The 12,260-nt window shown below is 38.9% G+C and overlaps 1 protein-coding gene across 3 annotated transcripts in view; it reads right to left on the bottom strand.

Moving 5' to 3' along the window:
- Window positions 1-2,972: 2,972 nt before the first annotated feature.
- The window catches only part of CTDSPL (CTD small phosphatase like), a 1,248,266-nt gene continuing 1,238,978 nt past the window's right edge, over window positions 2,973-12,260 (bottom strand). For 2 of the 3 annotated variants that reach the window (XM_044066860.1, XM_044066861.1), the window contains one exon: window positions 2,973-6,890. In XM_044066860.1, the coding sequence (XP_043922795.1) occupies window positions 6,765-6,890 (126 nt within the window). In that variant the 3' untranslated portion in view covers window positions 2,973-6,764. Of the gene's footprint in view, window positions 6,891-7,025; window positions 7,206-12,260 lie in introns of all 3 variants that reach the window. The other variant, XR_006364219.1, reaches the window with a different exon arrangement.

Raw genomic sequence — 12,260 nt, forward strand, 5'->3', positions numbered from 1 at the left:
TGAAGTTCATCATGGAGTCTCATATCTCTAAAAAAAATTGTCCTCTCAACACATTTTTGCTGATATAGGCATGATACATACTTGATCTATGTAATAAAGTGCCCCTTTTAACTTCTTTTTTACACATCTTAGTACACAAAAAACTTAATTCTTTCTTGCTAACATGAACATCAAGAAAGTCTATAGTTTTGCTGGAAACCTTAGATGTAAACCTTAAAAAAACTGGCGGTTCCACGTAGCATAAGAACACAATCCTTTAATTCTTCCTCTGTACCACCCCAAATCATAAATATATCATTTACAAAACGTTTATAAAAGTAGATGAAATGTATAAAACTATTATTATTCAATAATTTATCAACTTCCTAACTTGCCAGCACTAGATTAGCGTAGCTATTTGCACAAGCTGTGCAAATAGCTACACCAGTTCTCTGTACATAATAATTGCTATCAAAGGTAAACACATTATTTTCTAAAATCAACTCTAATAATGTAAAGACTAACTCAACTTTATTCGGCAAAAAGTCTGTTCTAGTGCTCAAAAAAATCTAATGCTCTCCAGAACTATATCATTGGAAATTACAGTAAAAAGAGATGTTACATCTAGGGTGACAAATAAAAAATTCTTAGTACTTTTAAAATCTGAGGCCCATGTATAAAGATTGTCTAAAAATTTCTTGGTGTCTCATAATACTGTGTCTGTCCTGTCTAAGACAGGTCTGAGCATCTTTTCTATATATATAGAAAGAGGCTCTGTGACCCAACCTCTGCTAGAAACAATAGGTCACATAGGTGGTGCAAAAAGATCCTTATGAATCTTGGGAAGCCCATACAACAACGGCACAACAGGAGATTTAACAAAAAATAATAATCATGCAACTCAGAATTAATTAAACCTGTCATCAAAAGATCATAAACAAAAACATGAACTCTGTCTACATATACTTTGACTAGATATTTATCTATATTTCTATATGTTTCATCATCATTTAATATCAAAGACATTCATTGTAAATAATATTGTTTGTCCATCACTACTATGGCACCACCTTTGTCAGCTGGTCGAATTTCAAGGTGTTTGGCACGACGAAGTTCACTCAAAGCTAAATTCTCTTCAGCTGTTAGATTACAGAAATTATGTTTATGTGGCACAGAAAATGCTTCCCATATATCTTTACCACATAAAGTCACAAAGGCTTCTACAAACTTATTTGAATGATCTGAGCATGAGGAAAGGTGCCATTAAGCGTTGGAATTTGTCTGTTATATTCTAGGCTGAATACAACCCCTATAGCTAAGGTTGCTGCAGCAGTGATCAAATGAACATCTACACAGATGGAGACAGTGTCCTCAAAAAGAGACTATACTCATTAACTGCCCTAAAAGGAGACTACACCAGTGAAGGCATTGTCCTGACAACAGACTATACCAACGAAGGCACAGCCCTGACAACAGACTACGTTACTAAAGGCACTACCTTGATAAGAGACTACATTGCTGGAGACACTGCTCTAACAAGAGATCACACTATCTAAATAATTCAACAAACTAATAAAAAATAAAACATGGAAAAAGCACCACGCTAGGAAACAAAAACTGTATGTTAGCGCTTTCGTTTACTAAAAATATGTAAACTTCTTCAGACAATTCACACTATAGCTGTACTATCCTGACAAAGGACAACAATCATGAATTATCCTAACTAGAGATTACTCCACTACAGGCACTGAACAGACAAGCCACTACACAGATGGAAGCACTGTCCTAACAAGAGAATACACCACTGAAGGTAATGCCCCGAGAAGAAATTACACCAGCGGAGGCAATACTTTAACAGATTGCACCAGTGGAGATACTGTTGTTACAACAGACTACACCACTGAGAAGTAATTATACCAGTGGAGGCACTGCTCTGAGAAACAATTACACCTGGGGAGGCACTGCCATTACAACAGGCTACACTGCTGAAGGCAGTACATTAAAATACCAGACAAAGGATGTTAACAAAAAACAAGGTGAATATATAAATGCTGAAAATGCTAAAAGCTGAAGAGACAGAGGCAGAAAATCACGCCTTCAGACTTTTTCCTCCTTTCACTCAAGCTTGTTTAATTCTTATCTTTATTGTCCCCCTCCTTTTCTTCATAATTTCATTATCCCTTCATCCTTAGTGACTTTACACTAAGCAAAGGATCCTTCATGGAAAAAGAAGACTTTACTAAGTAGGAAAAGTAGGTTCAGGGCAAAAACTTCTAATACCAGCACTTAAAGTCACACAGGCTGGGCAGTTCAAAATGTTATGATTTTGCATCAGAAAGACAATACACCAGCCTTTGAAGTCAAAGGCTAAAATTTATTAGCCTGAAAAGCATGTCTGTGGCATAGCCTGCATAATAGGGCACAGCTGGAAAAATGGGCAGGCACGGCTGGAAAATGTGTAGAACTATGTTCAGTCTAAGCAAATGACAGAAAATAACTGAAGTGTTATAAAAAGGTCTCCTCATTACTTACAGTTGGGCAGCAGATGTCAGTTTCATGGGCACTTCTTAGATGACTAATTGAGACTGAATGACAGAATCCAGTGATCATTAGTTCCCCAGCAGTTAACAGATGTAAAGTATTTGCAATGTAAGGCTGTATGTTTCTATATGTTATCACTTTCTGGAGACATACGTGATGGTTCAAAATTAAGTTAATAACACAGCATGAAGCAATATGTTGGTTCATACTGTTTCTAATTCACAGAAGATGCAAAATATCTACTCTGAAAGATAATGCTTACTAACATAAATGAAGAACTATTTCTATGACTGTTATTTGTTGTTGTTCTGTTCAGATATTTTGCAATCCATAAAATATACATGTGTGAAAAAACTGAGGAACAACTTCGTATAATGCATGTTTTTGTGCTCTCGCCACATACATCAAGTTTTTCCCCCAACAAAAAAAATTTTAAACACAAAATCATGAGCTTAGTTTGCATAGTTTACTTCTAGAATTTCAAGCATTTTTTCATTTAGTTACAAAGTTTACAACAAAGCACCCTAGGAAACAGGATTACAAAAGTCAGTTTACAGCAGGGCTGTGCATTTAATGAGTTTAGTGATTTATTGGGTTAGAAAGTATAAAGACAAATGTTCATATTTTAGATTCAGTGTCCTTTCAGAATGATTAGGTTTTGTCAGGATTCATTTAGTGCCTCAAAAATAAGTCATTTTGCAGTTCAATATTCATTTGCTACTCTGATGACATGCTTCATGCTGCATCATAAAATGATTAAACTCCCAAACCTGAGTATATAAACGGCAACTTCCATGAAAATGTTCTTTACCCAGTGCAAACCACAGACTGATTCTTGAAACCATAAAAATTAGGAAGCTTTGTACCATTTTCCACACTGATCAGTTTTCATGCCATCCTTTTTTAAGTTAAAAAGTATAATAACGTCTATATATTTTTATAAAACAATCTGGTAAGTATGCAATATTGTTCCTACTTCCAAAACATCTTTTCATGGTCATAAAAACTGGAAGGTAATGTTATAGGAGAAACAAGGCCCTTGTACAAAAATATGGCCTGTTTTTAACAGGAACATAGTTTAAACTAAGAAGCATAATACACATTTCCCTGAAGGGCTTCAGAGATTCAGAATTAACAGCCAGCCACCACCCCAAGAAAGTCATTCTGGCCATATTATGTTATGAAAGCCCAGTAGCAAATTTTGACACTGCACGTAGAGTTCAAGAAAAAATAAAAAACAGCCATTATGTGCACATTATAACACAAGCGGGTAACCAAAACTATAATTAAATGGAAAGTAAAGATGACACAACTACTAGTAGGATCAATTTTTCAGCATTTCCACATAAATTTCAGCAAATAATACTGTAACTGAAGAATGTTAATCCATAGCAACTTTCATGTAAATAATGTCTGTACAAAAAACTTCTGCCGCCTGCTGTATCTTTTTTTTCTTGATTTCCTGAGACTATATGAGAAAATCCCCCTTCATCCTGGGTCCAATGATTATCATGATTTTGTCTTACGTTATACTTAAGAACAACTCAGGCACACTGTATCAATTTAAACATAGTAAAATGCCTACTAGAGTTACAAACTAATGACAGTGCAACCAGGCACTGAAAATTTCTGCCTTCTTGACTTCAAAAATACAGCCATACCTATAAACCATCTAATCAGACTCTTAACATTTATCTTTATTTTAAATCTTAAGGCTGTGAAAAATCTAGAACCTCTAGGTCGCCCAAGAAAGCATACAGTAGTTGCAGTCCAAAATATTTACACTGACAGACCAATGTATGCCCAAAGTCAAACACAGTGTCCCAGCACCATAACATTACCATACATTACTAGATCACGTCTATTTAAAACATCTTGTAGTTAATCACTAAGAAACAGAATGTCAGTTATCTTTTAAAACCTGTTAAACTGCATGATGAAGACAATTTTATATCAACATTCATCCAGAAACATTCAAATTAAGGCAGCTGGTTCAATTAAACACTGTTTGTAAAACTCCAAATAACTGGAGATATGGCCAGTGAATTCTTTCTACAAATATATATTTTGTAAAATCATCTTTAGCTTTCAAAATGGTAATGTCTAGGCATTGGAAAACATAATAAAACAGAGCAATGCAACAGTAAATAAAATGCCTCTTTCTTAGTATGTTTTTTAATGTACTTAATAAAATAGTTAATAATAATACTAGAAAACTAATTTAGAATACACCATTTTGGTAAATGACAAAAAAGTTTTTTCTTATTTTTCAAAAAGGTTATTAGTGCAGCCAAATACTGACAGACTTGTACAGCTTGTTTTACATCCAGCTAAAAGAAGAACATAAGTAAATGTGTTTATTGCACAAGCACTCAAAAAGCTATATTTTTAAGTAATGATCTAGACATTACCATTTTCTTAATAACGATTTGTCTTAGTGTTTCCATAAAAGAGAGGCAATAATTTTACATGTTCTTAAAACAACTGCTATTGGTTCATAAGTACTTTAACTTAGCAAACTATGAGTAAAAAATATAAAGAAATGCTGAAAACTAAGTTTTGTTAGATGGCTCCATTTTGCTTTACCAGTACTTATCATCAGCAACCCACTTGCAAGGAGTGCAGAAAGCTTATCCACTTCAGCTAAATCTAAGAACTGGTTTGGTTGAACAATAAAATTAATATGCAACCACACTGCATAAATCTTATGATGACATCAATAATGATGGTTTCCTGTATTAAACCATTCACTAGTACAGAAGTACTGGAATTTAAACCAGTTTAAAAATTTTGAAACTAAACCAACTGTTGCCAGTCTTACAACAGAAATGCTAAACTTTGTGGATTATGAAAACTGTCATGTGAGATGATGTCCTAATCTGCAGTTTACAATAATATTTATATTTTTGGCATAGGCACAATGGCATACAACAGTGTAAAAGCCAATTGTCAACAAACTGCAGACAGCATGCCATAAGTTGTAAAAACAAAGGGGGGAAAGAACTTGCCCCATTAAGAGGTAGGTAAAATATTTAAATACTGTTTCTATAATGTTTTGTTTTCACTGTTTTGACTCTTACAATATACTTTGCATTCTGTTAATAAGACAAGACTTCTGTACAATATTCTTCCAATTCATGTATATTAAGTCTGTGGATTTTTAGCCAAACAACAATTAATGACAGCTCCTTTGTAAATTTAATCAATAAACAAAATCTTTCGCACATCAAGGTCAGCGTACTTGGCAAGGATTTAAACTGGAAATCTGTTTATTTAGAAAGAAACCCATTAGCTTATATTATACAATGAATGACACTGGGCAATTATGCACTTATGAACACCATTTTCATTTCTAGGTGCTAAGCTTTCTAATTTTTTTAATGATGCATACAAAACCTGTAAATTATAACCACAGACTACTAATTTATGCTGGATGTGGAAGGTAAATATATTTAACAAACCCAAATACTTGTGTGTTTAAGTTATAATAAAAATACATGATTACAGAAATGTTTAAACATTTTAAGAAAAGAGCAAATACAAAAATTCATTTCCATGACATGAATTTAAGTGGAAATATACTGCTGAATAATACACAAATACCCAATGTCCGTAGTGTAACTTTCATTTCTTAGCATAAATAACATCGCTGTCAAATTTCTGTGTTTCTTCTTAAAGCATTTAGTCATTAAAAAGATTAAAGATCTCTGGAAATATGCTGTGTACAAAACATAACCTTTTTTTCCTTAAAATCAAGAGCATTCAAAAAAGGCACTTCAATCTGTAGGAAAAAAATCACAGTTCAACTACTATATATCAGGAAAACAGCCTGCATAGCAGCATAAAACAAAAAATAGCTTGTTTTTGGTAGATAAAGTACTTTTTTTTCCTGTGAAAATTATGTTCATATCTAAATTGTGTGAAACAGTTCCTTCTGTCTGTTTTGAGTTAATCTGGCCATTTGCAATTCCTGGACAATTGTCTGAATGTTAATAATCATTATTTGTTATGCCCATAGAGGAAGAAGAGAAGTGCTTTGTGTCCAAGGAGAACTGCATCACTTGTTATGCCCACAGAGGAAGAAGAGAAGTGGCTTTGTGTCCAAGGAAAACTGCATTCTCAGAAAATAATTTACTTATTTTTGTTCATTTTTTAAAGACAGAAGCAAGACATACAGATTGTAAGAAAGCCTACAGCCGCTGAAGTAAAATAACGGCCTGAGAGTTTAAGGGAAAACCTGAGTGCTACCTGTTGCAGAGTTTCTGAAGCATACTATAAATGTCATCCTCTTTACTGAGTCCTTCAAAGAAAGGAATTAAATCCAGCAGTTCTGTGTCAGTCATATCATCAAACCAAGACTGTACAGGTACCTGAAATAGACAAAAATAGTTAGACACATACAACAAATGGATAACTACATATTTATAATGGTTTACAGAATTTTGTTTACAAGAAAAAATAATGGGTACAATGAATTAACGTTAACAGAAAAAATAACACAATACCATCACTATTGAGACTCCAACCTTGGTGGACTGAATGATAGATGGAATTCTATAAAGGTTTAAAGGGCCGCAAAAAGTGTTGACTTCTTAGGCTATGGTCCTAGGATGGCAACCACAGCTGACACTGTCAAAGTTGTTGATGGTGATATCATGTGGATTTGACTCCAGCCTTCTTGCCACCTGCACCCAAATGAGGGACAGTAAGAACAGCTGAGATGACTGCAGAGTTAAAAAAGGCAATAAAGATGTATCTGTATCTACCCTGGCACCAGAGGGAAAACAGACAACAGTCATTCTTTGTTGTTACTCAATAAATTTCTCCATTACCATCTTGTACTTGAACTACGTGGGAGGAACAAAATAATTCTGAAAAAGCCTCATTAACAGAGGTCTAAAGACCACAAAAGCAATGAGGGAAGATGAACAGATGAAAACAAAATCAGTGCAGTCCCCATTGTGGTTATGTTGCGGCATGATAAATCAAAATACATAACAAGCATACTTAGGATAATTGTAATACATAAGTATGGCACAGAATGCCAAGATATGAAAAAATATGTTTTAGTTTACAGAAGGAATTTTCCTTTCACTTGATCAAGTCCGCTGTGGTACACATTTCAAATCATGCATGGATTTTCAAATCTGTGAACTAAACCTTTTTACAGCAGGCATGTAATGTGCTGGTCATGAATTTCTTCAAGTTTTGTTTTTTAATGTCTTTTTCTAAGTTCCAAAAATGGAGCAAAGCCTTATGGTTTATCTAACTGAAAAAAAAAAGTACAGTTGTGTACACTTACCATAAATGTAGATGTTTGAGTGTATTCACTGTTGCAGTCATCACACTTGGGTTATCTGCCTGCAGGTAGCCCTCAGTTGGCCCGAATACCAGAGTCTTGGGATTTCTGCATCGGATGCGGTCACTTCCTCCATGACGTCAGGTCGTCAGGGGTATAAAACAGGCAGCCAATGCCATTACATCAGTTTTTCTTGCCCCAAATGTCAGGAGTCCCAAATAGGAAGCTAGTATATGGTGGGGAACACCTCCAGTAAAAAGTAAATACCACTAACAGTAAAAAGGCCAAGAGAGGAGAGGTAGAAAGGATAGAGAAAACCAGGGGGCTGGACGGAGAGAAACCAGGACTGCAACAGTGAATACACTTGAACATCTACATTTATGGTAAGTGTACACAACTGTACTATGTTCTTCACGTTTCACTGTTGCAGTCATCACACTTGGGTTGATTCCCAAAGCTGAGGAAGGGTGGAGGCAGTTACGAGGTGTTAGGGCTGGCCAGCAGGCCTTGTAAGACTGCTGTAGCAAATCCAGCTCTGGATTTAGAGAAAATAGGTAAGTGGTAATACTTGGTGAAGGTGTGTACAGAACTCCAGGTTGCAGCTTCCAGAATGTCCCTGGTAAGGTCTCCCCTGAGAAATGCTGTAGAAGTGGAAGTAGCCCTAGTGGAATGTGGTCTGATCCCCTGTGGGCTAGGTTTTCCATGGTGCTTGTAGCAGAAATGGATGCAGTGTGCTATCCATTTGGAAATTGTTCGTTTTGAAATGGCCTTGCCTCTGCCCCTGTAGCAAAGCTGACTAGCAGCTGGTCAGACTTTCTGAAAGGTTTAGTCCTGTTAAGGTAGAACCTGAGCTGTCTGTGCACATCCAAGGAGTGCAGGATCCTTTCCTCTTTATTCTGAGGATTAGGGAAGAAGGTTGGCAAATGGATGGATTGGTTTAGTGCCACACTGGACACCTCCTTAGGCATAAAGGATGGGTTACTCCTGAGGGAAACCCTGTCAGCATGGAAAATAATGAAGGGTTCCACAGCCATTAGCACCAGTAACTCAGACAATCTTCTTGTTGAAGTTATGGCTAAAAGCAAGGCTGTTTTTCAAGAGAGGAATTTTAACTCTGTTGAAAGGGGGAAGCGTGAGCTTTTCCAGTACAAAGTTAAGGTCCCAGGCAGGGGTGGGTGCTCTCCTATGGGGCTTTAAATTTTTAGCCCCTCTCAGGAACTGTTTGATGAGAGGGTGAGAAAATAGAGGTGGCTCAGTATTATAACGAGCTGAGATGGCAGAGTCATGAATCTTAATGGAGGAGAAGGATAGGTCTCTGTGGAGCAGTTCTGCTAAGTAATCCAGGATTACAGGTAAGGAGGGCACTGCTGTGTCCTTTCCTTGAGACCGATCCCAAGAACAACATCTTTTCCACTTTTCAGCATAGGATTTCCCAGTACTAGGCCTTCTGGCTTCAAGAATGACATCCAGCACCTGTTTGCTGAGGGCTGCTGGTGGTGTATTCAGGGGATAAGCCAGGCTGCAAGGTTTAGGGTTTGCAACTGTGGATGCAAAATCTGTCCCTCCTGCTGAGACAGCAGGGTAGGAGTCTGGTGAAGGTGCCAGGGTGGCACTGTTGTCAAACTGCGTAAGAGTGGGTACCAGTGCTGATGTGGCCAGTCTGGGGCAATAAGAATTGCCATTGGCCTGTCCTGTTTGATTTTGCATAGTACTTTGAGAGGAGGGGCAGAGGGGGAAAGGCATAAATTAAGAGGTGTTCCCATTGGAAGGATAGGGCATCCACCTTCCAGGCCCTGCTGTGAGGGTTCCTGGTGCAGAATTTGCTCAACTGGTGGTTCTCGGGGAAGGCAAAGAAGGCCACCTCCGGTGTCACTCACCTCTGGATTAGCAGGTTGAAGGTGTTGGGCTCCAATTTCCACTCATGTGGGTCTAGATTTATGCTTAAGTCGTCTGCCAGTGAATTTTGTTTGCCTGGCAGGAATTGAGCTTGTAGATGCACTTGGTTGCTCACGGCTGTGTTCCACAGGGCCATGGCTAATCTGCAGAGTGGGTAGGAATGGGTTCCCCCCTGCTTGTTTATGTACCACATAACTGTGGTGTTGTCTGTTTTTATCAGCAGCTGTCCTGGAAGGATTAGGCATTTGAAGACTGTCAGAGCATTCTGTACAGATAGCATCTCTTTTTGACTGATGTGCAGGAGAATTTGGCCTGGGCTCCAGTGGCCCTGAATGCATTTGCCTGCCATGTGCGCCCCACATGCATAGTCTGATGCGTCTGTTGTCAGGTTTTGGGCGGCGAGGGGTTGAGTGAAAGGCAGTCCCCTTGTGGTTGCATGCTTCTGCTCACCAAAGGAACTCTGCCCTTAGACAAGGTATGATTGGAACTATTGTTTCCAGGTCCTGAGAATGTTGGCACCAAAGGCTTTTTAAGTACCATTGAAGTTTCCTCATATGCAGTCTTGCATATGGAATTAGCAGAATACATGAGGCCATGAACCCTAGGGCTTGCATTATTTACCTTGCAGATAGCAGGGTTCTGGTGGCTATTTGTTTGAAGTAGTTGGTCAGATAGACCTGTTTTTCTGGAGTGAGAAATGCCATCTGGGAAGATGTGTCCAAGCTTGCTCCCAGGAATACAATCTTTTGACTGGGCACCAGTTATTTATTTTCGTTGATGGTGTACCCCAATGAAATGAGAAGGCTTTTTACAAATGCTAGATGATGAAGTAGCAATTCCTGACTTTCCGCTTGAATCAGGCAATCGTCCAAGTATGGGAAAATTTGGATATTTCTCTGCTGCAATATGCAATGGCTGGAGCCAGGCACTTTGTGAATACTCTGGGCGCAGTAGATAAGCCAAAGGGAAGTGTAGAAAACTGATAGGCATAGAGCCTGCCCTGAAGCGTAGATATTTTCTGCATGACTCCCTTATGGGGATGTGCAGATAAGCTTCTTTTAAGTCTAGAGTGACTAACCAGGCATCCTTGGCTAGCATAGGGAGCAGCTGTTGTAGGGTAATCATCTTGAATTTTGGGACCACCAGAAAGGTGTTGAGAATTGATAGATCCAGGATTGGGCGCCAAGAGCCCTCTTTTCTGGTTACCAGGAAAAGTCTAGAGTAGAAACCTGCCCCCTTTGTTCTACTGGAACAGGTTGAATAGCTCTGATATTGAGCAGGGAAAGTACTTGCTTTTGAGCCTCTGCCCACTGGTTTGGAGGAAGGTCTGGAAACCTGCTTGGGTTGGCAGTGAATGGAAGTAGAATCTGTACCCCTGGGATACAATGTTTAGGACCCATCGGTCCTGAGTAATGGACATCCAGTTTTTTGCATGAAGTGCAAGTTTTCCTCCTAGGGGCACAAGTAATTGGGCAGGGCTGGGAAGGATAATTGAAAAGTCATTGTGAGCTTTTTCCATAAAGGGGCGGCTTAGCACTCCCTATTTTTGAGGTGGGAGCACTCCATTGTTTAGGTCTCTGCATACCCTGAGACTGTAGTCTGGGTGGCCTGTTTCCCTTGGGTTTGGACTGAGAAGGCCTGGAAGGGGCTGGAAAGGACCAGTTTTTAGAAGGTCAATGCCTACTGAATCTATGTGGCTGCACTTGTAAGAATTATTTAACAGTTTGCATAGATTTAGCTTTTTCTTCCATCTATTTAAGACACTGTCAACATGAAAAATAATGAAGGGATCCACAGCCATAAGTGCTTGTAGCTCAGATACTCTTCTAGCTGAAGTGATGGCCAGAAGCAAGGTTGTTTTCCAAGAGAGGAATTTTAACTCTGTTGACGCTGTAGGCTCAAAGGGGGGGGGGGGGTAGCGTGAGCTTTTCCAGTACAAAGTTAAGGTCCCAAGCAGGGGTGGGTGCTCTACTTGGTGGCTTTAAGTTGTTTGCCCCTCTCAGGAACTGCTTGATGAGAGGGTGAGAGAAGAGAGGTGGCTCAGTGTTGTAATGAGCCAAGATGGCAGAAGCATGGATCTTAATGGAGGAGAAGGATAGGCCTCTGTTGAGTAGATCTGGTAGGTAATCCAAGATTAGAGGTATGGAGGGTAGTGCTGTGCCCTCTCCTTTAGACTGACTCCAGGAACAATACCTTCTCCACTTAACAGCATAAGATTTCCTTGTTCTGGGTCTTCTGGTTTGAGAATGATGTCCAGCACCTGCTTGCTTAGGCTGGCCACTGGGAGAGAATTCAAGGAATAAGCCAGGCTGCAAGATTCAGGGTTTGCAGTTGCAGATGCAAGATCTGTCCCTCCTGCTGAGTGAGTAGGGTTGGGATCTGGAGTAGGTGCCAGGGTGGCACCGGTGACAGGCTGTGCAGTAGTGGGTACCAGTGCTGGCGTGGCCAGTCCGGGGCAATCAGGATTGCCCTTGATCTGTTCTGTCTTATCTTGAGTAATATTCTTGTGAGAAGAGGCAGAGGGGGAAATGCATAGATTGAGGGA

Source organism: Protopterus annectens, chromosome 3.part1 (assembly GCF_019279795.1).
Source record: "Protopterus annectens isolate FY-2018-M chromosome 3.part1, PAN1.0, whole genome shotgun sequence".
In the NCBI taxonomy this organism is placed as follows: Eukaryota; Metazoa; Chordata; order Ceratodontiformes; family Protopteridae; genus Protopterus; species Protopterus annectens.